At 41.2% G+C, this 25,083-nt stretch overlaps 1 protein-coding gene across 1 annotated transcript in view; it reads right to left on the bottom strand.

Moving 5' to 3' along the window:
* The window catches only part of LOC109932115 (clavesin-1-like), an 88,500-nt gene extending 63,921 nt beyond the window's left edge, over nucleotides 1-24,579 (bottom strand). The window contains exons 1-2 of the mRNA XM_048595902.1: nucleotides 24,448-24,579; nucleotides 22,536-23,120 (exon numbers count right to left, since the gene is read on the bottom strand). Of these exons, the coding sequence (XP_048451859.1) occupies nucleotides 22,536-22,924 (389 nt within the window). The 5' untranslated portion in view covers nucleotides 22,925-23,120; nucleotides 24,448-24,579. The remainder of the gene's footprint in view (nucleotides 1-22,535; nucleotides 23,121-24,447) is intronic.
* Between the last annotated feature and the right edge of the window lie 504 nt (nucleotides 24,580-25,083).

Raw genomic sequence — 25,083 nt, forward strand, 5'->3', positions numbered from 1 at the left:
AGCATCCCAGTTCTTTCGGTTTTTATTAGACATATTCAGCTCAGCAGCTTGGTCTGGAAAAGAATCCAGGTCCCAGAGATGAAATGGCAACACGATCAATGATTATGCAGCCTATAACTAAGCATCGTGTCTGAGAATAAAAGATTTACTTCAAAGATTGTTGACTAAAATTTATATTGGGAGCCAACCATTATCTCCTATGACTTTTAAATCATGATGTGGAGGTGCTGGTGTCGGACTGGCATGGGCAAGGTCAGAAGTCACACAGCACTAGGTTGCAGCCCAACAGGTTTATTTGAAATCACAAGTTTTCGGAGTGTAGCCCCTTCGTCAGGTGAATAGGGGCCATGCTACGAAATCTTACGATTTCAAATAAACCTGTTGGACTACAACCTGGTGTCGTGTGACTTCTGACTTTTTAAATCATAAACCAGAAGCAAATAATGTATTCAGTCATAGCACACCAGAAACTGGATTCCTGGGAATTTACAATTTAAACAATTCACGCTTCGTAAAACTGCACTAGTCCACTCGTACATATCCTGTTGTGGTTTTTATCCTTGCTATTATCATGAAAATATTAATTACATATCACAACATTTTGGTAATAAAAAAGAAAATTAAATTTGTCTTCAAATAAACATCACAGTTCTTCCTGATATTTTTATCCGTTCTACTTGCGCATTGTTTACGTTTTTCTAAAAATACCTCGACGGGGGTATGCATGTATGATGCAGGTTTCATGCAGTGCTAAAGAGCTATTGCCATTTTGTGTCACTGAAAAACCATTGAAAAACTGGCTGAGCCTTGAAACACTGAGCTGGAAGGGAAGCTGCTGTTCTTTCGAAAGAAAAAAGAGAGGGGAACATCATCCAAGCTGTTAAATCATAAAAAAAACAGGAGACATGATTGCAAGTTCAGGAGTGAATATAGTTCAGCACTCCCAAAGCATGGGTTAGATTGTCACTGTGTGCAGAGAATACAACCTCTGATGGCTCATTTTGATAGGAAATGGAAAGATCAGTGATTCTACAGTGAATAAAGCTCTGAATTTGGTATTCAGGCAGGTGGACATGAAAGTTATCTGAGTGCGGTGTTTGGTCGGTTGAATGACTTTTTGTCATTCTCACGTTCCAATGTTTTAAATATCTCCTAATCAACAATGCGAAGGTGCAGATCATGAATTTGTACCTCAAAACTAATTTAATCCGATTTTATTCTTAAAATGGCAGTGTCTATGACAAAACAAATGTCCATACCAAAAACAAAATGATTTTGCATTTCTTACCGAGTATCCAGGTATATCAGTCAAAACTACAAGACAAATTTTTTTCTTAATTCATGGGATGTGGGCATGACTAGGTCAACATCTGCTGCCCATTCCGAAATGCCTTTGAGAAGGCAGAGGTGAGCTGCTTTCTGGAACCATTGCAGTCCATTTGGTACAGTTACAAGCACAATCCTGTTAGGGAGAGAACTCCGGTAACAGTGATGGGACAGTGATATAGTTCCAAGTCACTGTGGTGTGTGACTTGGAGGGGAACTTGCATGCAGTGGTGTCCTCACCTCCTCCTACCACTGCACATTCCTTGGGGAGACAAAGTTTCGCCTTCACATTGAGAATACTCTCCACCATCTGATCATTGAATTCAGAACCCTGTTCCTGCTTTCTCCCCATGCCCTTTAATCCCTTTAACCCTAAGAATTATGAAAACATTCAATGTTTTAGCCTTATCCGCTTTCTCTAACAGCAAATTCCAACACTCTCTGGGTGAAGACATTTCTCCTTAACTCAATCCTAACATTTCAACATTTTAACGGTATTTATTTAAAAAGTTGTTAATTAAATGATAGTTCTCACAAGAAACAAGCTATTTAATTCCCATCAAAATGGGTTTGATCAATTAAGGTCCTGAGCAGCACATAAAACACGTGGTTCCAGATCAGTAGGTCACCAATACCTGGCCTAGACCGCTTCCATTTCAAATCTGCTGGCTGAGTCTCAATTACTAGATGAATGGAACAATATTCATTCACTTACTACAAACTTAGTCATCCACAGCATTATTCAGAAATGGAATAGATTCTGTGGCATGATTCTGGAATTTAATTACTAACCAGTTTATGCCCTTAAGGGCACTGCTCAGATGCTCCATGTAGATAGTACTACATAGAAGAATAGTTTGAGTCAATTAGAGGAAAATGAATGTTACGTTGTCAAAATCGTTCATTATGTTTGAATGGAAATTCACGATGCTGAGAGATCAAGGCCCAGTATACTGCTTTACCAACTAGTTAATAATTGGCTTTAATTAGCCACTTAAAATTTAATATGGAAAATTAATAATTGATGAACTGTGATAATGCACTCAGAACATATAACCATCTCAAAGTGAATGAGGACACTGCCAATTATATTACCAATGTTTGATCATGAATTCTTAAAAAGTGATAGTCCTCAACAATATTTGTTTTGATTCCTTTATTCCAACTTCAGCATTTTGCTGTCAAAGTAATTTTTATTTAACTTCAGTGCTGTGCATTTCTAGTCACTCCATGTACAATAAAAATCTGGATTTACTATATTGATCTGAAGAACCATCTGGGTTTCTTCAGAAAGAGAAATTAGATTGAATAGAATGAAGGTCATTTTACTTATTATTAGTATTACAACAAGATTTCTTTAGCAACTTTACTGTGAGAGATAGCATATTTACAAAACTGCGTTGTAAAAAATGCTTAACCTTCGAACACAAAATGAATGCACCTGTTAAAAGCTATCAAAGCAGTAATTTCTACCAGCAATCATTCAACTGCAGGGATAAAATATGCCAGAAACACAAACGATATCCCTCTTTACCCTGCTCACTCTGTAAATTAAGAGCTGAAGTGAAATAATGTCAGGATGTGTATGCCATCAATGATACCCAGGTCCTGCATGATTGCATTGTTGCACTCCTTGCTGAAGGAAACTACAGGAGAATCATGGTAATAGCATGATTTAGAATAACCACACGTTAATCTTCCTCTAAAGATGGAGGAACATCATACCTTTCAAAATTAGATGAGGTTTAGTGGGGTACCAGGTGATAATTCCTTTTAAAACAACTCCAGAATGCTGCATTTTACAAAATTAATGTTGTCAGACATCATCTGACACTAGATGGTGCAGACTAACTTGTACACATTTCAGTGCCATTTGTGTTTTGACATTCAGCTCACACTCACAGGCTAATGTTGATGAAAAGCGATTTTGGTTTTTCATTGTTGCTAAGTGCATGTAGTGTGAAAGACCAAAGACAATGCTAACAATTAAAATTCTTAAATCATTTTAATACAACTACTTCAGAAACAATTTTATGGACATTCATTCCCACAATATCTAGGGCGAGAGCTGCAATATTAAAAAGAAAGACTTAAAAAAAAAAGCTTGAACAATGCTAATTTATAACAATTCTCTGTTATATATCCCAAGAATTACTTTGAATAATATTAGCAGTGAACATTTGAAACATTAGTATAGCATTACATTCTCTGTTATTTTGACAAAGGAGTAAGTTTTTTAAGATGGCTGAGTCAATGTCTTGTCAAAGTAACAGTTAGAAGAATATATAACAGAGTGAAGAATATTTCAATGATCACGTTCCATGTTCATTAACCAAACTGTCAACTGTCATTCCTAAGCTTGTAAGTTTTCTTTTACAGATCTGACAGCAGGATGCTATAGGAAGAATGTTTTATAAACTTGAAATGGTTCAGAAAAGATTTACAAGGATGTTGCCAGGGTTGGAGGGTTTGAGCCAAAGGGAGCGGCTGAATAGGCTGGGGCTATTTTCCCTGGCGCATTGGAGGCTGAGGGGTGATCTTATAGAGGTTTATAAAATCATGAGGGGCATGGATAGGATAAATAGCTCCCCAGGGTAGTGGAGTCCAAAACTTAGAGGGCACAGGTTTAATATGAGAGGGGCAAGATTTAGAAGGGACATAAGGGGCAACTCTATATATCTAATGAACAGGTTCACAACTCTTTGAGTGAAGAAATTCTTCCTCATCTCAGTCCTGAATGGCTTACCCCTTATTTTTAGACCATGACCCCTAGTTCTGGACTTCCCCAACATTGGGAACATTCTTCCCATATCCAGCCTGTCCAGTCCCATCAGGATTTTATATGTTTCTATGAGAATACCTCTCATTCTTCTAAATACCAGTGAGTACAAGCCCAGTCGATCCAATCTTTCCTCATATGTCAGTCCTGCCATCCTGGGAATCAGTTTGGCGAACCTTCGCTGGACTCCCTTAACAGCAAGAATGTCCTTCCTCAGACTGGAAGACCAAAACTGCACACAATACCCAAGGTGTGCCCTCACGAAGGCCCTGTATAACTGCAGGAAGACATCCTTACTCCGATACTCAAATCCTCTCGCTATGAAGGCCAGCATGCCATTAGTTTTCCTCGCTGCCTGCTGCACCTGCATCCCAACCTTCAGTAACTGTTCCACCATGACACCCAGGTCTCATTGCATCTCACCTTTTCCTAAACTGCCACCATTCAGATAATAACCAGCCTTCCTATTTTTTCCCAGTAAGGTGGATAACCTCACATTTATCCACATTATATTGCATTTTCCAAGTATTTGCCCGCTCAGCCAGTCTGTCCAAGTCACCCTGCAGCTTCTTAGCATCCTCCTCACAGCATACACTGCCACCCAGCTTAGTGTCATCTGCAAATTTCAAGACATTGCATTCAATTCCTTCGTCCAAATCATTAATATATATTGTGAACACTGGACCCTGAGGTACCCCACTCATCACTGCCTGCCACTCCGAAAAGGACCCATTTATACCAGCTATCTGCTTCCTGTCTGCCAACCAGTTCTCTATCCATGTCAATATATTACCTCCCAAAATCATGAGCTTTAATTTTCCTTACCAAATTCTTGTGTGGAACCTTGTCAAAAGCCTTTTGAAAGTCCAGATACACAACATCAATTGATTCACCCTTGACCACTTTACTGGTCACATCCTCAAAAAATTCCCGAAAATTTGACATGCATAATTTCCTTTCAGTGGATCCATGCTGACTAGGACTGATTCTGTCACTGTTTTCCAAATGCTCAGTTATTACATCCTTAATAATTGACTCCACCAAATAATATTCCCCACTACCAATGTCAGGATAATTGGCCTATAGTTCCCCATTTTCTCTCTCCCTCCTGTTTTAAAGAGTGGGATTACATTAGCTACCCTCCAGTCCATTGGAACTCTTCCAGAATTTACAGAGTGCTGCAAAATGATAAACGCATCCGCTATTTCTAGGGCTACTTCCTTAAGTACTCCGGGATGCAGAGCATCAGGCCCTGGGGACTTATTGAGTTTTAATCCCATCAATTTCCCCAATACCGTTTCCTGATGAATAAGGATTTCCTTCAGTTCCTCCTTCATGCTTGACCCTTTGTCCCCTGGCATTTCCTGAAGGTTATCTGTGTCCTCCTTAGTGAAGACAGATCCAAAGTATTTGTTCAACTGGTCTGCCATCTCTCTGTTAGCTATTATGAATTTACCTGATTCTAACTGCAAGGGACCTACATTTGTCTTCAAGAGATAGCAAGAACTGCAGATGCTGAAGTCAGAGATAATAAAGTGTGGAAATGGAGGAACACAGCAGGCTAGGCAGCATCAGAGGAGCAGGAAAGCTGACGTTTCAGGTCAGGAACCCTCTTCAGAAATATTTTTCTGCCATTTATGAAGAAGGGTCCTGACATGAAACATCAACTTTCCTGCTCCTCTGATGCTGCCTGGCCTGCTGTGTTCCTCCAGCTCCACACTGTGTTATCTCTACATTTGTCTTCACTGTTCTGTTTCTCTTCACATATCTATAGAAGCTTTTGCATTCAGATTTTTTGTTTCCTGCAAGCTTACTTTCATATTCTATTTTCCCTTTCCAAATTAAACCCTTTGTTCTCTGCTGAATTTTAAATTTCTCCCAGTCCTCAGGTTTGCTTCTTCTGACCAATTTATCTGCCTCCTCTTTTGTTTTAACACTATTGCTGACTTCCCTTGTTAGCCATGGTTGAGCCACCTTCCCCGTTTTACTCTTACACCTAAAGGGATGCACAATTGTCATCCATGTGTTCTTTAAATATCTGCCATTGCCTATCCACCACCAACTCCTTAAATATCCTTGGCCAGCTTATCCTAGGCAATGCAAGCCTCATATTATCAAAATTAGCTTTCTTTAAGTTCAGGGCCCTAGTTTCAGATTTAATTGTGTCACTGTTAATCTTAATGAAGAATTCTGCCATATTTTGGTCACTCTTCCGCAAAGGATCTCACACCACACTGTTGCTAATTAATCCTCTCTCATTACACAATACCCAGTTGAAGCTGCTCCCTAGTTGGTTCCTCGACATATTGGTTGAGGAATCCAACCCTCATACATTCTAGGGAAGTCTCCTCCATTGCATTGTTACCAGTTTGGTTAGTCCAATCAATATGTAGATCGAAGTCACCCATAATAACCGCTGTACCCTTACTGCATGCATCTCTAATTTCCTGTTTGATACAATCCCCAACCTCACAACTACTGTTTGGTGGTCTGTACACAAGTCCCACTAACCTATACTGTACACAACCTCCCACTCTACCCATACTGATTCCACATCATCCAGGCTAATGTCCTCCCTTACTATTGTGTTAATCTCTTCATTAACCAGCAATGCTACCCCACCTCTCTTTCCTTTCCATCTATCTTTCCTGAAAACTGAATAACCCTGGATTTTAGTTCCCATCCTTAGTCACCCAGGAGTCTGGTCTCTATGATCCCAATTACATCATATCCATCAATAACTGTTTGCGCAGTTAATTCGTCCACTTTATTACAAATGCTCCTCACATTGAGACACAGAGCCTTCAGGCTCATTTTTTTGACATTTATTGCCTTTTTACAATTGTTGTGAAATGTGGCCCTTTTTGACCTTTGTCTTTGGTTTTTTGGAGGTTGGTAGAATTATAACATTTAAAACGTATCTGGATGGGTACTTGAATAGGAAGGGTTTAGAGGAATATGGGCCAAATGGGACTAGTTTAATTTAGGATATCTGGTCAGCATGGACGAGTTGTGCTGAAGGGTCTGTTTTCAACCTTATGACTGTAAGTATATTTTGTAGCAATTAAATGTAACTTTAAGACAGGTTGGGAGAGGCAGACAAGCACCAGTCTGAAAGGTAGTGAACTTCTGGAGTGTGTCTGGGGTAGTTTCCTACAGCAATATGTCCTAGACACAACAACATGACAAGCAATATTAGATGTGGTCAGGAATAATAAGCTGGATTTAATTAATAATCTAACTGTGCAGGAACATTTATCAAATAGTGATCATAACACGACCAAATTCAATGCTATGTTTGAAAATGAAAAGCACGAATCAGCTACTAGGGTACTGAATTTAGGTTAAGGTCGACTTTAATCAGACAGAAAATCCACAGGCGAAATTTGCTCATGGGTAAAACAATTGAAGATTAGTGGAGGGTGTTTAAGGAAACATTTAGCACAATACAAACCTAAGAGAAAAATGCTCCACTTCGCAGAACAAAAACAGCAGTAAATAAGTAAAGAGATATGGGACAGTATAAAACTAAAAAGGCCTTACAAAAATGCAAAAAACAGCACAGATCCTGCTGAATGGGAAAGATATATAGAACAGCAAAGGGCCATAAAGCAGCTTATAAGAGTTACTAAAAGGGAGAATGAAAGAAAACTTACAAGGAACATCAAAATCTATAAGAAGAAATGTTAGAGTTATGTAAAAGGAAAGTGGATGGTCAGGAGCAATGATTGAAGCTGGGGATATTATCAATGACTATGTGGAAATGGCAAGCATGTTGAGCAACTACTTTGCCTCAGTGTTCACAGTAGCGAAGGAGGATGGCTTGCTGCATTGTCAAGGAAATTAATAGTGGAAAAGGGACAGGAACGAAATAAAAAAAAACATTAGTGAAGTATCAATAATAAGGAAATTAATGGAATTAAGTAGTTACAGATCCCCAGGACCTGACAATTTCCATCCGAGGATGTTAATAAAAGTAGGGGTACACATCAAGATGCACTAAGTATAATCTTTCAGAGTTCACTAAATTCAGGAGTTAATATCTCTGGATTGGAAAATTGCACATGCTGCTTTTTAACGAAGGTGAAATAGGAAAATTGTAGACTGGTGAACATAACATCTGTGGTGAGGAAATTGTTGGAGTCAATATTAAGGATGGGGCAATGTAACACCTTGAAAATGTTCAGTTAATCAGGGACAGCCAGGGATAGCCTGTGTGGATTCCACAGAGGTAGGTCATGCCTGACAAACCTCATTGAATTTTTAAAGAGGTGCCTAAGGTAGTGGAAAGGGGACTATCTATGGATGTTGTTTATATGGATTTCCAGAAGGCATTTGATAAAGTCCCACATAAAAGACTGTTGACTAAGGCAGTAGCCCATGGAACTGAGGGCCAATTACTGACATAGCTGGGAAATTGGTTGAGTGGCAGGCAACAGAAAGTAGGGATAATGGATAGACACTCAAATTAGCAGGATGTGATCAGTGGTATCCCACAATAGGGCCTTAATTATTCATGTTATTTACTAACGACTTGGGTAATGGCATAGAAAGTCATATATCCAAATGTGCAGATGACACAAAGTTAAGTGGCATTGTAGACAGTGTAGATGATAGCATAAAATTACAAAGGGATATTGATAGACTCAGTGAATGGTCAAAACTGTGGCAAATGGAATTCAATGTAAAGCAAGTGTGAGGTTCTCCATTTTGGACCGATGAAGGACAGATCGGGGTATTTTCTAGATGGCGTGCAGTTAAATATAGTGGATGTCCAAAACTTGCGGGTTCAAGTACATAGATCTTTAAAATGTCACAAGCAGGTGCAGAAAATAATCAAGAAAGCAAATGCAATGCTGGCCTTTATGTCTAGAGAACTGGAATACAAGGATGCAGAAGTTATGCTGCAGTTTTACAAAACCTGGGTTGGATGCCACTTGGAGTACCGACAGCAGATCCGAGCACCATATCTTCAGAAGGATATATTGACCTTGGAGGGAGAACAATGTAGGTTTACAAGAATGATACCTGAATTTCAGGATAGGTTATGAGGAGAGATTATACAAATTAGGCCTGTTTTCTCTAGAATTTAGAAGATTAAGGGATGATGTGATCAAAATCTTCAAGATATTATCTTCAAGATAAGACAGGGTAGATAAAGATAAAGTATTTCCACTGGTTGCAGATTCTACAACTAGGGGCATTGTCAAAAAAAAGTTAGGCTGGGCTGTTGAGGAGAGATGTTAGGGAGCCCTTCTACACACAAAGGATGGTGGATGTTTGGAGCTCTCTTCCACAAATGGCAGTGGATGCTGGATCAGTTGTTAATTTTAAATCTGAGATAGATACGTTTTCGTAGGGACAGAAGGGACATGGGCTAAAGTTAGGATGTGGAGTTAGGTCACAGCTCAGCCACGATCTCAGTGAATGGTGGAACAGGCTCAAGGAGCTGAATGGCTTCCTCCTGATCTTATGTTTAATAGTAAAGATTTAGCAAATAAAAACCCACTCTTGTGTCAGTGGACTTTATAGTTGCATGTGAGGTCAACACAATCAATTAGAACCCATTTCTTTAACCATTGCTGATTTTTCACTTAATGAGTATTGAACGGGTTATGGCATGATCTATATGGACTGATGCAATGGCAAATATTAAACCACAACTTTGGTGAAGTAAATTGCTGGCCTAAATAAGTAATGAATGCTACTGCTATTATTAAATGCATTTGTGCTAAAGAGCAGAATTTGGTTAATTATTAGTCTACATAAATAATATGCTTTAATAATCAATTAAAATCCTGTATTAAGTTAACCACTCTGATCAAATGAATATTGTGGAATAAAGGTCCAGCAACAACTGTCATAATTGATCACAACAACCTGTATTTGTATAGTGCTATTAACATAGAAAAATCAACCCAGCTTCACAGATATTTGAATAAGCTTTTGGCTTAAAGAGTGTTCTGTAAGGTTTTAGAGTAGATTTGTCGCTCGGGTTGTGGGTGTTGAGGTTGGTTGGCTCGCCGAGCTGGTTTGTTGCTGTTCTGCAGACGTTTCAATACCCTGCTGGGTAACATCATCAGTGCAGCCTCCGATGAAGCCCCATGGTGTTTTCCCGCCTGGTTTTTAAACTCTGGGGTCCGTTGAGCTGGATTACCTCACTTCCGGTTTTCCTTCGCAGTGGAGTGTATATGGGGTCGAGCTCTATGTGTTTGTTGATGGCTTTCTTCCTGGAGTACCAGGCTTGTAGGAATTCCTGTGCCTGTCTCTGCTTTGATTGTCCCAGGATCTGGTGTTGTCCCAGTCGAATTGGTGGTTCTCCTTATCCATGTGGATAGAGATGAGTGAGTATTGGTCATGTCTTTTTGTAGCCAATTGGTGTTAGCGTACCCTTGTTGTTAATTTCCTTCCTGTTTGTCCGATGTCGTGTTTCTCACAGTCTCTGCAGGGAATCTTGTATATGACATTGATCCTGAGCATAGTGGGTAGTAGGTCTTTGGTTCGGGTGAGCAGTTGTCGCAGGATTGATGTGAATTTGTGTGCTACTCTGATGACCAGTGGATGTAGGAGTCTTGTGGTCAGGTCAGATGTGTTCCTGATGTAAGGTAGCATGATGAGTGTGTCGGGATGTGTAGTATCTTCCTGGTGTCGCTCGTGTAATAGGCATCTTCTGACCCAGTTTTTCGGGTATCCATTGTCTTTGAATACCTGGAAGAGGTATTCTTCTTCTCAGCATAACTCTGTGCTGCTGCAATGTGTTGTTGCCTGTTTAAATAATGTTCTCTCGCAACTTCGTCTGCGTGTGTTCTGATTTTCCACACTTCATTGATATAAGATTGCATTTTAATTTCCTATGGACTCAGAAGTTCATGATGAAAACAATCAAACACCTACTCCAGAGTGATGATCAAGTACAGCGACAGCAAGAGCAGCTGACTTCACTTCATCTTCAGGGAGACAAAGGGCAATTTCAATTTCAACGAAAATGTTTCTAAATATTGAACTCTGAGTAGTCGTTGAACTAAACCTAAAAGCCCAAATACTTCTCCACTGGTTCAGAAATAAAATAGAAAACTGGGTTTTGAAATGAGATTGTCAAAATAAATTAAACAATTACAGAGACCCATAATTTGAAAATTCATTCTGCATCTGATTTTGTCTCAGTAGCACATTCAGTAGCACATAGACAACATTATTCTTCAGCACTAGCTGGATTAATTCATGAAGCATATAAAACAATGCAACTGACTCTCCCTACTGCAGACAATCCTTAAATGACTTTAGTCCATTTACTACACTATTTGCACTTTTTAGATATTTTATAATCAACCTGCTCAGGGACATTGCTACACATCTCTGAAACAGGTGGATGCGAATCTAGGTCAACCAGCTTAGAGGTAGGAACATTACCACTGAACCACAAGAATCCTTTAGTGACAATTTTTAAAACAGCTGAAATAACTGGCCCCATGGGACAGCAATGAGAATTGATTCAGAAACAATACCAGAAGGATGCATTTAAATAGAGCATGTGGGGTGAACATAGAGCATTGACTTTATGGTTATTTCAACATGCAACAAATTCTGCCATCTACTTTAAATCTGTTGGCAGAATTTTAATATGATTTTATACATTGTTATACAGTCTAACATTTATCCTGCATGAAGGTCATTCACAAGAGGACATTCAGAAGGATGCTGCCTACGATGGAAAGTCTCAGTTATGAGGACAGGCTGGATCGGCTGAGTTTGTTTTCTTTGGAACAAAGGAGGCTGAGGGGGGATCTGATTGAGGTGTTCAAAATTATGAGAGGCATAGACAGGGTAGATCATGAGAATCTCTTTCTTATGGCAGTTGTGTCTAAGAAGCAGACGGCATCAGTTTAAGGTGAGGAGCAAGGGGTTCTGTGAAAAAGGTTTTCACCAAGAGGGTCATAGATATATGGACGGTACTGTCTGAAAGGGTTATGGAGGCAGGTACTCTCACAATATTTAAGAAGCATCTGGATGAGCACTTAAAATACCAGGGCATAGCCGGCAATGGACCACGTGCAGGTAAATGGGAGTGTTGTAGTTTGGTGTTTGTTGGTTGGCATAGACATGGTGGGCCAAAGGGCCTGTTTCTATGTTTTATGACTATTGGTTGATTGATTGATTGATTGTCACATGTACCGAAGTACAGTGAAAAGCTGTGTTTACGATCAGTAGAGTCAGATCATAGCACACAAAGATGTACAGATCAAACAAACTTAGACAGAGGCATACAGGTTACATTGCTCATGGCATGTACTTGGCAAGATCAATGTTGGCAAGATTAGCGTTATTTGAGGCTAGAGAGTCCTTCATCAGTCTAATAACGGCGAGGAAGAAGCTGTTCTTGAACCTGCTGGTGCGTGTGTTCAAGCTTCTGTATCTTCTGCCTGATGGAAGGGGTTGCAGGAGAGCATTACTGGAGTGGGAGGGGCCTTTGATGATGTTGGCAGCCTTTCCATGTCAATAAAAAATGTAACTAGAGTCCATGGATGGGAGGTTGGCTTCCGTGATGGTCTGGGCTGTGCACATCACTTTCTGTTGTATCTTATGATCCTGGGCAGAGCAGTTGCCGTACCAGGCCGTTATACACACAGACAATATTCTTTCTAAGGTGCATCTGTAGAAGTTGGTGAGGGACCTTACAGACATGCTAAATTTCCTGAGATGCCTAAGGAAGAAGAAGCATTGTTGTTCTTGACCGTGGCATCTATGTGGGAAGTCCAGGACAGGTTGTTGGTTATCATCACTCCAAGGAACTTGATGCTCTTCGCTCTCTCAACCTCAGTTCCATTGATATAGATTGAGGTGTGTTCTTCTCCTTTCTTTCTACATCTCCCTTCTGTAGTTTGACTCGTTGTTTGATATCAGTCCCACTACAGTGGTGTCGTTAGCGAACTTGTAGATGGCATTCATTCGGAATTTGGCAACATAGTCGTGGGTGTACAGGGAGTACAGTAGGGGGCTGAGGACACATCCTTGGGGGTCTCCAGTGTTGAGTGTTACTGTGGAGGAGGTACAGTTACCTATCCTCACTGATTGCAGCCTAGGGGTCAGAAAGCTGAGGATCCAGTTGCAGAGGGCGGAGCTGAGACCAAGGTGTCTCAGTTTTGAGATCAGTCTGGAGGGGATAATGGTGTTGAAGGTGGAGCTGTAGTCAACAAGCAGGAGTCTGACGTAGGTGTCTTTGTCCAGATGTTGCAGGGGTGAGTGCAGGGCTAGGGATATGGCATCCTGTGTGGACCTATTATGTCGGGAGGCAAATTGTACAGGATCGAGGCAGGCTGGGAGACTGGACTTAATGTGGGTCAAGACCAGCCTCTCGAATCACTTCACGATTATTGAAGTCAGAGCCCCTGGGCAGTAGTCATTAAGGCACCGTACATGTGCTTTCTTTGGTACTGGGATGATGGTGGTCTTCTTGAAGCAGGTGGGGACTTTGGCTGTGGGAGGGAGAGGTTGAAGATATCAGTGAGTACCCCCACCAGCTGGTCCACAGAGGATCTGAGTGCTTGGCTGGCGACACCGTCCGGGCCCATCGCTTTCCTCGGGTTGACTCCAAGGAAGACTGACCTGACTTCTGAAGCAGTGACAGAGGGAACAGGTGTGTCTGGGGCTGACAGGGCAGGTATTGCCACGCCGATGGTATTCTGCTCAAACCGAGCATAGAAAGCATTCAGCGTGTCAGGGAAGGATGTGTCATTGTATGCTATCTTACATTGTTTCATTTTGTATCCCGTAATGTCGCTTAGGCCTTGCCATAGACAGCGGGAGTCTGTTTGGTTGGTTTGGTTGCTGACTTCGTCTGGTACCGTCTCTTGGCCTCCCTGACAGCTTTGTGAAGGTCATACTGTGAGGATACTATGGCTTTAATAGGTGCATTTTGTTCTGGTTTTCTTTAAGATGAAGGGTTGAGACAAAGGTGAGAGCAGTCTGCTCAAAACCATTAAAGTAAACAGCTTGTGAGGCCTTGGGGACTTTTTTTTAAGGTTGGAACAATAGAAGCTGCCTGAATGGGTGGGATAAAGCTCCCACAGAACCAGGATTTTTAGTTACGGCTTTCTGTAGTTGCTGAGGTCTTGAAGCTGGATGTGGAAGTTCTTATTCCTCGCCATGTTATAGGTAAAAGCCAGGATTCTCTTGCTGCTGTTAGAATTGTATGTGAGACAATCTGTTTTACTGAACTTGTCTTTGCCTAGGATGTGTTTATGGGATGTTACTATGTTGGAACAGTTAATTAGTAGTTGTTAATAAAGATATAATATTTTGTTAAGGATTTCAATAGAGTTTCAGTTAAGCCAATTCTCTTCTCCTGTTTTTATGTTGTCTGTATTTTAACTGTAGTGTAAAAATGAAGTGTGTTTTGCTTAAAGTCTAGTGGTTTAACCAATTGAATTGCATTTAGAATGCAATACCTTACATTTACAATTAAAATAAGAAAAAGCTAGGGTCCAGGGATCTTCTTAATATATTTTGAGGGGGTTTGGTCTGGTCCATAATACTATGAATAGAATTTTTGCAGTATTCTACCTTAACTTGAATGGTATATTGGCAGAAATCCTGCAGAAGAATATGAAGCTTGTCTTTATAGAATTTCTTCCAGAATTAACGTAATTAGCCAAAGAAGCAAAAGTGATATAAGAGAAACCTTTTCACATGAATGGTTAAGGTGTGGAATGCACTCCTGAGAGTCTGACAAGAGTGAGGGTTTTTGGGAGGTTCAACTGACACAGTCAAAAGGAAGTTAGACTGTTATTTGAAAAGGGGCAATGTGCAGGATTATGGGGAGAAGGCAGGCAAATGGACCTACTGATTTGGAGACAGTGCAAACATAATGGGCTGAATGGTCTCCTTCTGCATTGTAACAATTCTGTCATTCTTCAGAATACTATTTCTCCAGAAGTGTGAAATTAGGACAACGCAACATAAATTCTAGAATTAAATCTTTTGAGAACAAGGTGAGATTCACATTCTTAAAATACGGGAGACAGAAATTTCAGGTATCTGGGATATTGATGTAGGTAAGGATCAAGACAGCAGCAGGAATAAACAGCGAAGGGAAAAAGCTATGGGATAGTGTGATTAGCTGAAGTTGGACATGTTTAGGGAGCCTCGCCAAGTTAGTGAGAGATCTTGGAAGTAGCCCAATGATGGCATTGTAAAGGTGAACCACGTCAGGGGAACTAAAAGAAGCCCTTTAAAATCAACACTCCAGGATCTCCTCAAAGAAGGAAAGTAATGTTCTTCAGAATACTTTTAGAGTCACCACAAAGTTGACCTTGGAAATAAATTACCGGCAATGGATGTGAGAATAATTCCTGTTACTTTAACAAGTGTAAACAGGAGAAAAACTAGTTAAGCCTTATATGTCTGAATATTGAATGTTAAAGACAGTGATTCTCTCATTGCAATTGGGAAATGGGAAGCAGTACAACAAACTGATACTTTTAATACCAAGAGACAAAGCTAACAGAAGTCAGCACCAGAAGCAATTTGCCCAAAAAGATAAAGAGGGCATGTGCAAACAATAACCTTTCATTAACAGGTGGACTTTAACTAACAATATATGAACTGGGAATATCCAACCAGTTTTGAAGCTAAGTTGATACAACATAAGGTAAATACAGTTCATGGGGAAGCCCCAAACGATACTAACTGTGTTAGCACCCAATGAGTGGCTGTATTTGAAATGCTCCCAAATCCAGAAATGCACAGGTCCAGGAAAAGTTCTTAACTTTCAAAGGGCAAAACTTTTAAAAATTAAAACCATGTCAGTTATTATAGACAAGTGTGCATAAACTTAAAAGGGGTAAGTTTATTTAACAGTATTTCAGCCCAAGACAAGTGGAACGTTTTATATATACGTAAATGTATAACACTGAGCATCATTGACTCATAGAGTCATAGAGCTGTACGGCATGCAAACAGACCCTTCGGTCCAACTCGTCCATGCTGACCTGATATCCTAAATAAATCTAGTCCCATTTGCCAGCATTTTGCCCATATCCATCAAAACCCTTCCTACTCACATACCCATCCAGATGCCTTTTAAATGTTGTAATTGTCCCAGCCTCCATCACTTCCTCTGGCAGCTCATTTCATACACGCGCCATCCTCCACATGAAAAAGTTGCTCCTTAGGTCTCTTTTAAATCTTTTCCCTCTCACCTTAAATCTGTGCCCTCTAGTTTTGGACTCCCCCACCCAGGGGAAAAGACCTTGGCTATTTACCCTATCCATGCCCTTTAGGTCAGCCCTCAGCCTCCAACACTCCAAGGAAAATAGCCCCAGTCTATTCAGCCTCTCCCTCCAGTTGAAACCCTTCAACCCTGGCCACATCCTTGTAAATCTTCTCTGAGCCCCTTCAAGTTTCACAACAGTCTTCCTGCAGCAAGAGACCAAAACTGCAAGCAGTATTCCAATAATGGCCTAACCAATGTCCTGTACAGACTCAACATGACCTCCCAACTCTGATACTCAATGTACTGACCAATAAGGGCAAGCATAACAAATGCCTTCTTCACTATCCTATCTACCTGTGACTCCACTTTCAAAGAACTAAGAACCTGCACGCCAAGGTCTCTTTGTTCAGCAACACTCCTCAGGACCTCACCATTAAGTGTATGAGTCTTGCCCTGATTTGCATTTCCAAAATGCAGCACCTCACATTTATCTAAATTAAACTCTATCTGCCATTCCTCGGCCCATTGGTCCATCTGATCAAGATCAATTACTCTCAGGTAACTTTCTTTGCTGTCCACTACACCTCCAATTTTGGGGTCATCTGCAAACTTACTAACCATACCTCCTATGTTCACGTCCAAATCATTTGTATAAATGACAAAAAGCAGAGGACCTAGCACTGATCCTTGTGGCACACTGCTGGTCACAGACCTCCAGTCTGAAAAGTAACCTTCTACCTTCAAGCTAGTTCTGTATCCAAACGGCTAGTTTTCCCTGTATTCCATGTGATCTAACCTTGCTAACCAGTCTGCCATGAGGAACCTTGTTGAACACCTTACTGAAGTCCATACAGATCACGTCCACCTCTCTGCCCTCATCAATCCCCTTCATTACTTCTTCAAGAAACTCAATTAAGTTAGTGAGACATGATTTCCCACAGGCAAAGCCATGTTGACTATCCCAAATCAATCTTTGCCTTTCCAAATACATGTAAATCCTGTCACAACAAAAACGGAAATTGATCCTTCACTGGACTGAATATGTCAACTGTGCTTTCCCTCCATAGAAGTTGCCTGACCTGCTGAGTTTCTCCACAAATTTCTTCTTTTGTTGCAGATTTCCAGCATGCACTGTTTTGTTTATTGAGATTGGATACTCGGGGTCACCAGGAATATGTTGCCTTACTCCTACCAGACTGTAGGGTTGCTCTCTCATTACAGAGAGATGACTGGTGATGCTTTAACCTCAGGGTCACCACACCTCAAGCAACATTAAATAAATTTGGCTGTAATTGAATTAATAGATTATTCCAAAGCTAAGTAAATGATGATTACAAATTCTGAAGCAGAGGCGATGGTCAAAGGATGTTTTTGCGACTGGAAGCCTGTGAAGTTAGGGCAACCCCATATAAATGCCAGATTTGAATCTTTTGAGAACAAGATTGGAACATTCACGTTGTAGGAGATGGGGTCACAACTGGAGTACTGTGTGCAGTTCTGGTCGCCATGCTATAGGAAGGATGTGATTGCACAAGAGAGGATGCAGATGAGATTCACCAGGATGTTGCCTGGGTCACAGCAATTCAGTTACAAAGAGAGACTAGATTGGGGGACTGCTTTTTGTTAGAACAGAAAAGGCTAAGGTAATTTGAGTGAGGTATATAAAGATCTGAAGGGCACAGACATAACAGACAAGGTGAAAGGTTTCCCCTTAGTACAGAGGTTAATAAACAAGGAACACAGTTTTAAAGCAAGGAGCAGGAGGTTCAGAGAGAATTTGAGGATTTTGTTTTTTTACCAGAGGATGGTGGGTATCTGGAACTCGCTGCCTAAAAAGGGGGTAGAGGCAGAAACCCTCAAGTCATTCAAAAACAATTCAGATGATCATTGAAACACAACAGAATACAAGGCCACGGTGCAATGTCAGAAAATGGGATTACAATAGATGAATGCTTGATGTCAAGTGCCAGACAGAAAGGGCTGAAGGGCCTGTTTTCATGCTGTAAAATCTCTAGCGCTCTCTGTGGTTCTACAAAGGATGACATAGCTCTTTGGGATTAATTTAGAAAGGTGTTGAGACATGTGAACACTGGTCAGAGGGTTCAGAGGTATATGGGCATAGCTGCAGAACAAACAATAGGGGAAAGAAAATGCTTATTGCACTTCCAAAGTAAAGAGACAGAAAAGAGATAAGAACTGCAATTGATGCAAGGGAACTGAAACTGAAGGTGAGCGTGACATACCTAATATTCTGTGCGATCACTCCCTTAAAGATTTTGCAAGAAATGAAATTAATAACATGTCTTCTCTGAGTAATAAATAAACATAAATAGGATTACTAACTTTGTCATAAAGAGATCGAAGTCCTATGCAAAGATCAAATCACCAGAGACCCCTCCCACCCTGGTAATGCTCTCTTCCAACCTCTTCCATCAGGCAGAAGATACAGACACTTGAAAACACGCACCAACAGGTTCGAAAACAACTTCTTCCCTGCTGTTATTAGACTGCTGAATGGACCCTCTAACTTCAAATAACATTGCTCATGCATTGTGCACCTCCTTTGCAGACATAACCTTATATGCTTCGCTCTGTCTAAGCACCCTATGATCTGCCCGTACTGCTCACAAAACAAAACTTTTCACTGTACTTGGGTACATGTGACTACAATAAATCAAAACAAATCAAAATCCAAAAAGTTTAAAATTAATAACTCTTCAGGAAAATAAGTACAAAGAGGAACTGGAGATGAGTGAAACTTTTTACTCGATTTCAAAAAGGCACACAGCTGATGTTGCTACCTTAAAAGTCTGATTTAATACCGTATAAAATAATGCCATTGATTATCAGGAGTTAACTTTAGGATTTAATTGTACTCATAAATACTAGCCAACATGTATTCCAAAGAAAGGTCCAGTCTAACTGAACACTTAGTCAGAGGTAGTAAGAACTGCCGATGCTGGAGTCAGAGATAACACAGCGTGGAGCTGGAGGAACACAGCAGGCCAGGCAGCATCAGTGGAGTAGGAAAGTTGACATTTCGGATCGGGACCTTCTTCAGAAATGGGAGGGTCCCGACCCAAATCGTCAACATTCCTGCTCCTCTGATGCTGCCTGGGCTGCTGTGTTCCTCCAGCTCCACACTGTGTTATAACTGAACACTTAGGCCTTTTTGTAGAAGTGACCTTTCAAGTGAACTGTGGAAAACCTTACAACATAGTGCACACAGACTTACAAAAAACATTTGTTCAGTGAAATGTTGCAAGGATCAATATTCAGGCCATTTGTAGCTGACATCCATCATTGAATTTTAAAACTAAATACGAATTGATCACATTTCCAGGTTTTATCAATTTGAAGAGGAAGTTGACTCTGAACTGAAGAAGCGTGAAATAGTCTTGAAGAAGAGGTCGTAGATATAGAGTGAGAGGAGGTAGGTTCAAAATTGAGATGAGGAGAAACTACTTCTCTCAGAGGGTTGTGAATCTGTGGAACTCACTGCCACAGAGTGCAGTGGAGGCAGAATCAATCAACAGATTCAAGAAAGAAATAGACATGTTTCTGATGAAAAGTGGGATAGAGGGCTATGGAGAGCAGGCAGAAGTATGGAGTTGAGACCAGGATAAGATCAGCCATGATCGTGTTAAATGGCAGAGTGGGCTTAAAGGGCTGAACTGCCTATTCCTGCTCCTAATTCCCATGTTCCTGAATAAATTAGTCAGAATACCTGCAGGTAGATAGGATAATGAAGAAGGCAGTGGTATGTTTGCCTTTATTAGTCATTGCATTGAGTATAGGAGTTGGCAGGTCTTGTTGTGGCTGTACAGGACATTGGTTAGGCCACCATTGGAATACCGTGTGCAATTCTGGTCTCCCTGCTATAGGAAGGATGTTGTGAAACTTGGAAGGGTTCAGAAAAGATTTACAAGGATGTTGCTAGCGTTGGAGGGTTTGAACTATATGGAGAGGATGAATAGGCTGGGGCTATTTTCCCCGGAGTGTCGGAGGCTGAGGGATGACCTCATAGAGGTTTATAAAATCATGTGGGGCATGGATGGGGTAAATAGACAAGGCCTTTTCTCCATGGTAGGGAAGTCCAAAACTAGAGGGCATAGGTTTAAGGTGAGAGGGGAAAGATTTAAAAGGGTTCTAAGGGGCAAATTTATCAAAGTCAGAAGTCACACGACACCAGGATATAGTCCAACATGTTTATTTGAAATCCTAAGCTGAAATCATAAGAAATAAGATTCCAGACCCACAGCAATGTGGTTGACTCTTAACTGCCTCTGGCCAATTAGGGATGGGCAATACATGCTGCCTGGCCAACGACACCCTCATCCCGCAAATGAATAAAGGAATTGGAGTGATGTTGTGATATCTTATCAATGGAATCTAGGCTGTGATGCCTCAAACATGATGAGGTGTCTAAACCCGTCAACCTTCAGGTCCTGCTAATAAGAACAGGCTTGTAAAATAGATGAGGCCATGCAATGTCGTTATTGAGTGGTTGATCAGTGTATTTCTAGCCTGGACACACAAACCTGGAAACAAAAGCTACTTTTTTTTATATTCACTCATGGGACGTGGGAATTGCCGGCTGGCCACCTTTGAACTGAATGGCTTGCTGGGCTATTTCAGAGTCAACCATATTGATGTGGGTCTGTAGTCACATGTAGACCAGACCAGGCGAGGATGGCAGTTTCCTTCCCTAAAGGGCATTAGTGAACAAGATGGTTGCTCCAACAATTGACAATGGTTTCATGGTCATCAGTAGATTCTTAATTCCAAATTATTATTGAATTCAAATCTCACCATCTGCTGTTGCGGTATTCAAAGCCAGTTTCTGGAACATTGCCTGAGTTTATGGATTAGCAATCTAGCGATAATACCACCAGGCTATTCCCATTGTCTCCCGTTTCTCCAACATGTCCAATGTCTGAATCAACAGAACAAGTTGAATGCTGGCCTATGTAGCCCCAGTGGGAAAATGTAAGTCAGAGAAACTTATCTCAATGTACATCACATTCTGACCAGACCACACCTTAAGTTCAGTGTCCAGCTCTGGTCAGTAGGTCACAGGAATACTTACAAAAACTGGATCCATTACCAAGAAGAGTCTCTGGTCTCAAAGACGTGAGAAATAAAGATTGTCTGAAAAAAAGCCAAGATGTTTCAGCACTGAAAGGAGGTGATTAAGGGATTATGGTACTGATGTGTATAAGAATGCAAACTGTGTAGGAAATGTAAATGTAGGAAAGTAGCTTAAACTGAATCATAACATTGGGTTAAAGGGACACTGAGTCAAAGTAATAAACAGTAAAATTTTAAACTGGCATCATAACATTCTTCGCTGCAAGAGTGATTGACTCCTTGGATTAAAGTTCAGATAGAGAAGAAATAAATCCCATGAGCAATTTGATGCTGCTCATGGGATGGATGGACAGACAGACAGATGGATGGATGGTTGGATGGATCGACTACCTTCAAAAAGTGCTTGCATGAACTCTTAAAGTGTCATAACATTCAAAGCTATGGGCCCAGTGCAGGAAAGTGGGATTATTGTAGATAGCAGTTGAAGTAACTCCATGGAGGCTGGTATCCTGTCACCAAGTCACCCTTTATTTACACATGACAGTACATGGACTCTGATCAGCCAGCTCAGACCCAATCCGTACAGTCAGGAAAATCTCTGATTCTCCTGTTTATATCTGTCAGCTAGGGTTCCCTGATTGGCCCAAGTTAACAGCCCCAATCAGGGATCTTATACTCAATGAATTCCACCTGGCCCCCATTACTGTAGTATATTTTGATAGTATATTTTGATGGTCCAGACTCAATGGGCTGAAGGGCATCTTGTGCACTGTATGATTCTATGGTTATCTGGATTAATGGGCTAAAAGCAGTTTCATCCTCTTCATCTATAACAGCCTTGTGATCTGTAATATGTAAATGTTAAGGTGCTAAGAAAGTTAAAGGTCTTTCGAAATAAGCACTAATGAAATGCTGAGGTTTTACACGCTAAGCATTATCAACACCATACATTGAAGATGGAAGCCCCTCAAATAATGGCTTTACAGTTATAGCTGTGATTATAACTCTTCCGTTTTACTGTGTCAGTATCTGTGTAATAAAACCTTAGCGGTAAGATAGTTTGTTAAGCAGGTTTATTGTGTGTGATCAAATATCAAGCAAGGAAAGAAACAATATTTTCCCATTTACCTACTCTGGTCCCAGTTGGCAGCGAACAGTGCCAGGATTTTCCTCCCATAGTGATCTGGCTGCTGGAAGACCCCGGGGAAGCCATCCATCAGAGCCCGTTTGATGCCAGGGTCGTCGGCTTTGAAGTTTTTAAACATGTCCAGGTTTTGTTGGCGATACTGGAAATACTGAGCGAGCAGTTTGAAGGCCTCGAAATGGTTAAACTTCCTCGCTCTCAGAAAGCGCAGGATGAAGGCATCGTCTGTGCGCAGGAAGCCGATGTCAGGCCGTGTTATGATCATGTCTCTGACCTGCTGGATGTCCTGGTGTAAGGCATCTGGATTCTCATTCAGTTCCAACCGAGATTTCTCGATGATTTCAGCACTGAGCCCGGATTGCAGATGGGTCATTTTGGCAACTGCACCTCGAGCAGCGAGGCTTGGCTCCGGATTTCTCACCACTCGCTAATAATGTTTAGACTTCACCATCACAGAGTGTGAGTGCTATGTCCATGTCAACTTTCTCAGTGTCGTGTTAGCCTATTCAACATTGTCCTCCATCTGCTGACAAAACATGATGCTCAAGAGAAGTCACATGGCTGACTTTCTGAAACACAGATAAGTGTAAAAGAGAGATACGTTAGACATAGTGTCCATATTCACAACGTTTCCACACTTACACTGCCCTCTAACAAGTCCCAACACGTGTAACATGTCTGAGCAAGTTATTTAGAAATTATTCCATCTTGTATACTTCATCTCAAAACTGGCTCTGCTCTCCTGCCCTCACTTAGCCACACTGGAAGCACCGATAAGGAAAGATGTAATTGTTGAAAGAGTTGTCGTTTTCTGACTCTCCTCGTGAAAGGTTTAGAGTGAAATGATCATTCTGTAACAAATCCTTGGGAAACGGCTGACCTTGGGGCTGTCCCCCTCAAGGTCCTGCTGTTTTCCGTTCAATAGAACAAGTTGAATGACAATGTATGTTTAAACATGGTGGGATCTCACGGAAAAGCCATGAATTCGTGGTCACTAAAACTAAAGCAGACTCCTGGAATTCCATGACCAAGTCACACAGAATCCCATTAAATCTCCTTTGTTCACTCATCCTTTTTTTTGGAAAACTCAAATTAAGCGCCTGGTGGCAAATAACATTCCCTGATTTAAACAAAACCCTGCAATCTCATGGAATAAAATTTATGATTTTTTTTATTCTAGCCCTGGTTTTGCGCCTACTGTCCGTAGTTTGTGGCAATTGCTCGTTTTTGTGACCGTCACTGAACAGGTTTTATGGTTTTGGGGGCATCTTCCCTTTCTGTAGAATTGAATCTCTTGATTCATAGGAACGATTTTTGTTCAAAGCATCGGTTTGCGGTGACTGCAAAAATACAACCAGAGCCAGTGGCCTGTATGTTGTGTGTCTGTAGCTGGGCTCCATTCGATTTATAAAACCATCTCCAAGCCTCCATCCTGTTGCCAGGATTTACATTCCAGCAGGAACTTGCACATTGTCAATGGATGCTACTGACGCCGCCAGCAGGTCGGATCAAATCCCAAGGAGCGAAGAGGAACCGTTTTAACACTTTTACACGGAAACGTTTCCGCTTTCATTGTCATTTTTCTGACTGGCGTGCGTTTATTTTATCCTGCATTCTGAAACCTAACAGGAAAAAAAAAAAATGAATCAATGGATATTGTCTTCGGGGGAAAATAAAACAGATGGGGAATTGCTGCAAGCTGATCCCTGCAACGCCAGTGATCCTGTAGGGAAAGCAGACCCAATGCTGCTGGGCACCTGGTCTGTGACTGTGTCAGCAACAGAGACGGAAAGAGAGAGCCAGCTCGATGCAGGGACCAGCTGGGGAGCAGCCATTGAGGGAGAGACCTGGATGAAGAGCAATGAATGCTGCCGCTTTTAGGAAGCAGAAGCTCACCTGGCCTTGGGGTTGTTAGTTTTATCTTTCTGTGGTTCTGCTTTAACTTCTCCCCTCCTGGAAATGCCGCCTCCTCAGCAGGACAGTGGAATGAAGCGTTGTCCAAGGAGGGATTTCTCTAGAGGAATCCTTTACCCCATCCCCAGCGCTGGGCGTGTGTCTGCATACACCGGGATACAGCCACTGGGTCCTACCGCCCTCCCACGCTCAGTCCTGTACTAACAGAGTAGTCTCCCACCGACACGTCTTCCCCCTCGCTCTGTCCTGCTGTCTTTAGAGAGTTCACATTTACATTTTTTTAAAATGAGGATGCAATTGCTTTCACTGTCTTGAGTAACTGAATGCATCAGCTTTAAAATTGAGTGGGTCCCTAGATATTTAGATATTTTGAATCAACCTGTACTGATGTGCTATAACACACCTCTGGAGCAGGTAGGCTTGAACCTAGCACCAGAGGTAGGGACACTACCAACAACAACACATGACCCTTAATCAAATTACTTACACCAACTAGGAATTGAACCCAGAGATAGTAGGAACTGCAGATGCTGGAGAATCTGAGACAACAAGGTGCAGAGCTGGATGAACACAGCAGGCCAAGCAGCATCATAGGAGCAGAAAGGCTGACGTTTCAAG

Source organism: Rhincodon typus, chromosome 4 (genome assembly GCF_021869965.1).
Source record: "Rhincodon typus isolate 14 chromosome 4, sRhiTyp1.1, whole genome shotgun sequence".
NCBI lineage: Eukaryota > Metazoa > Chordata > Chondrichthyes > Orectolobiformes > Rhincodontidae > Rhincodon > Rhincodon typus.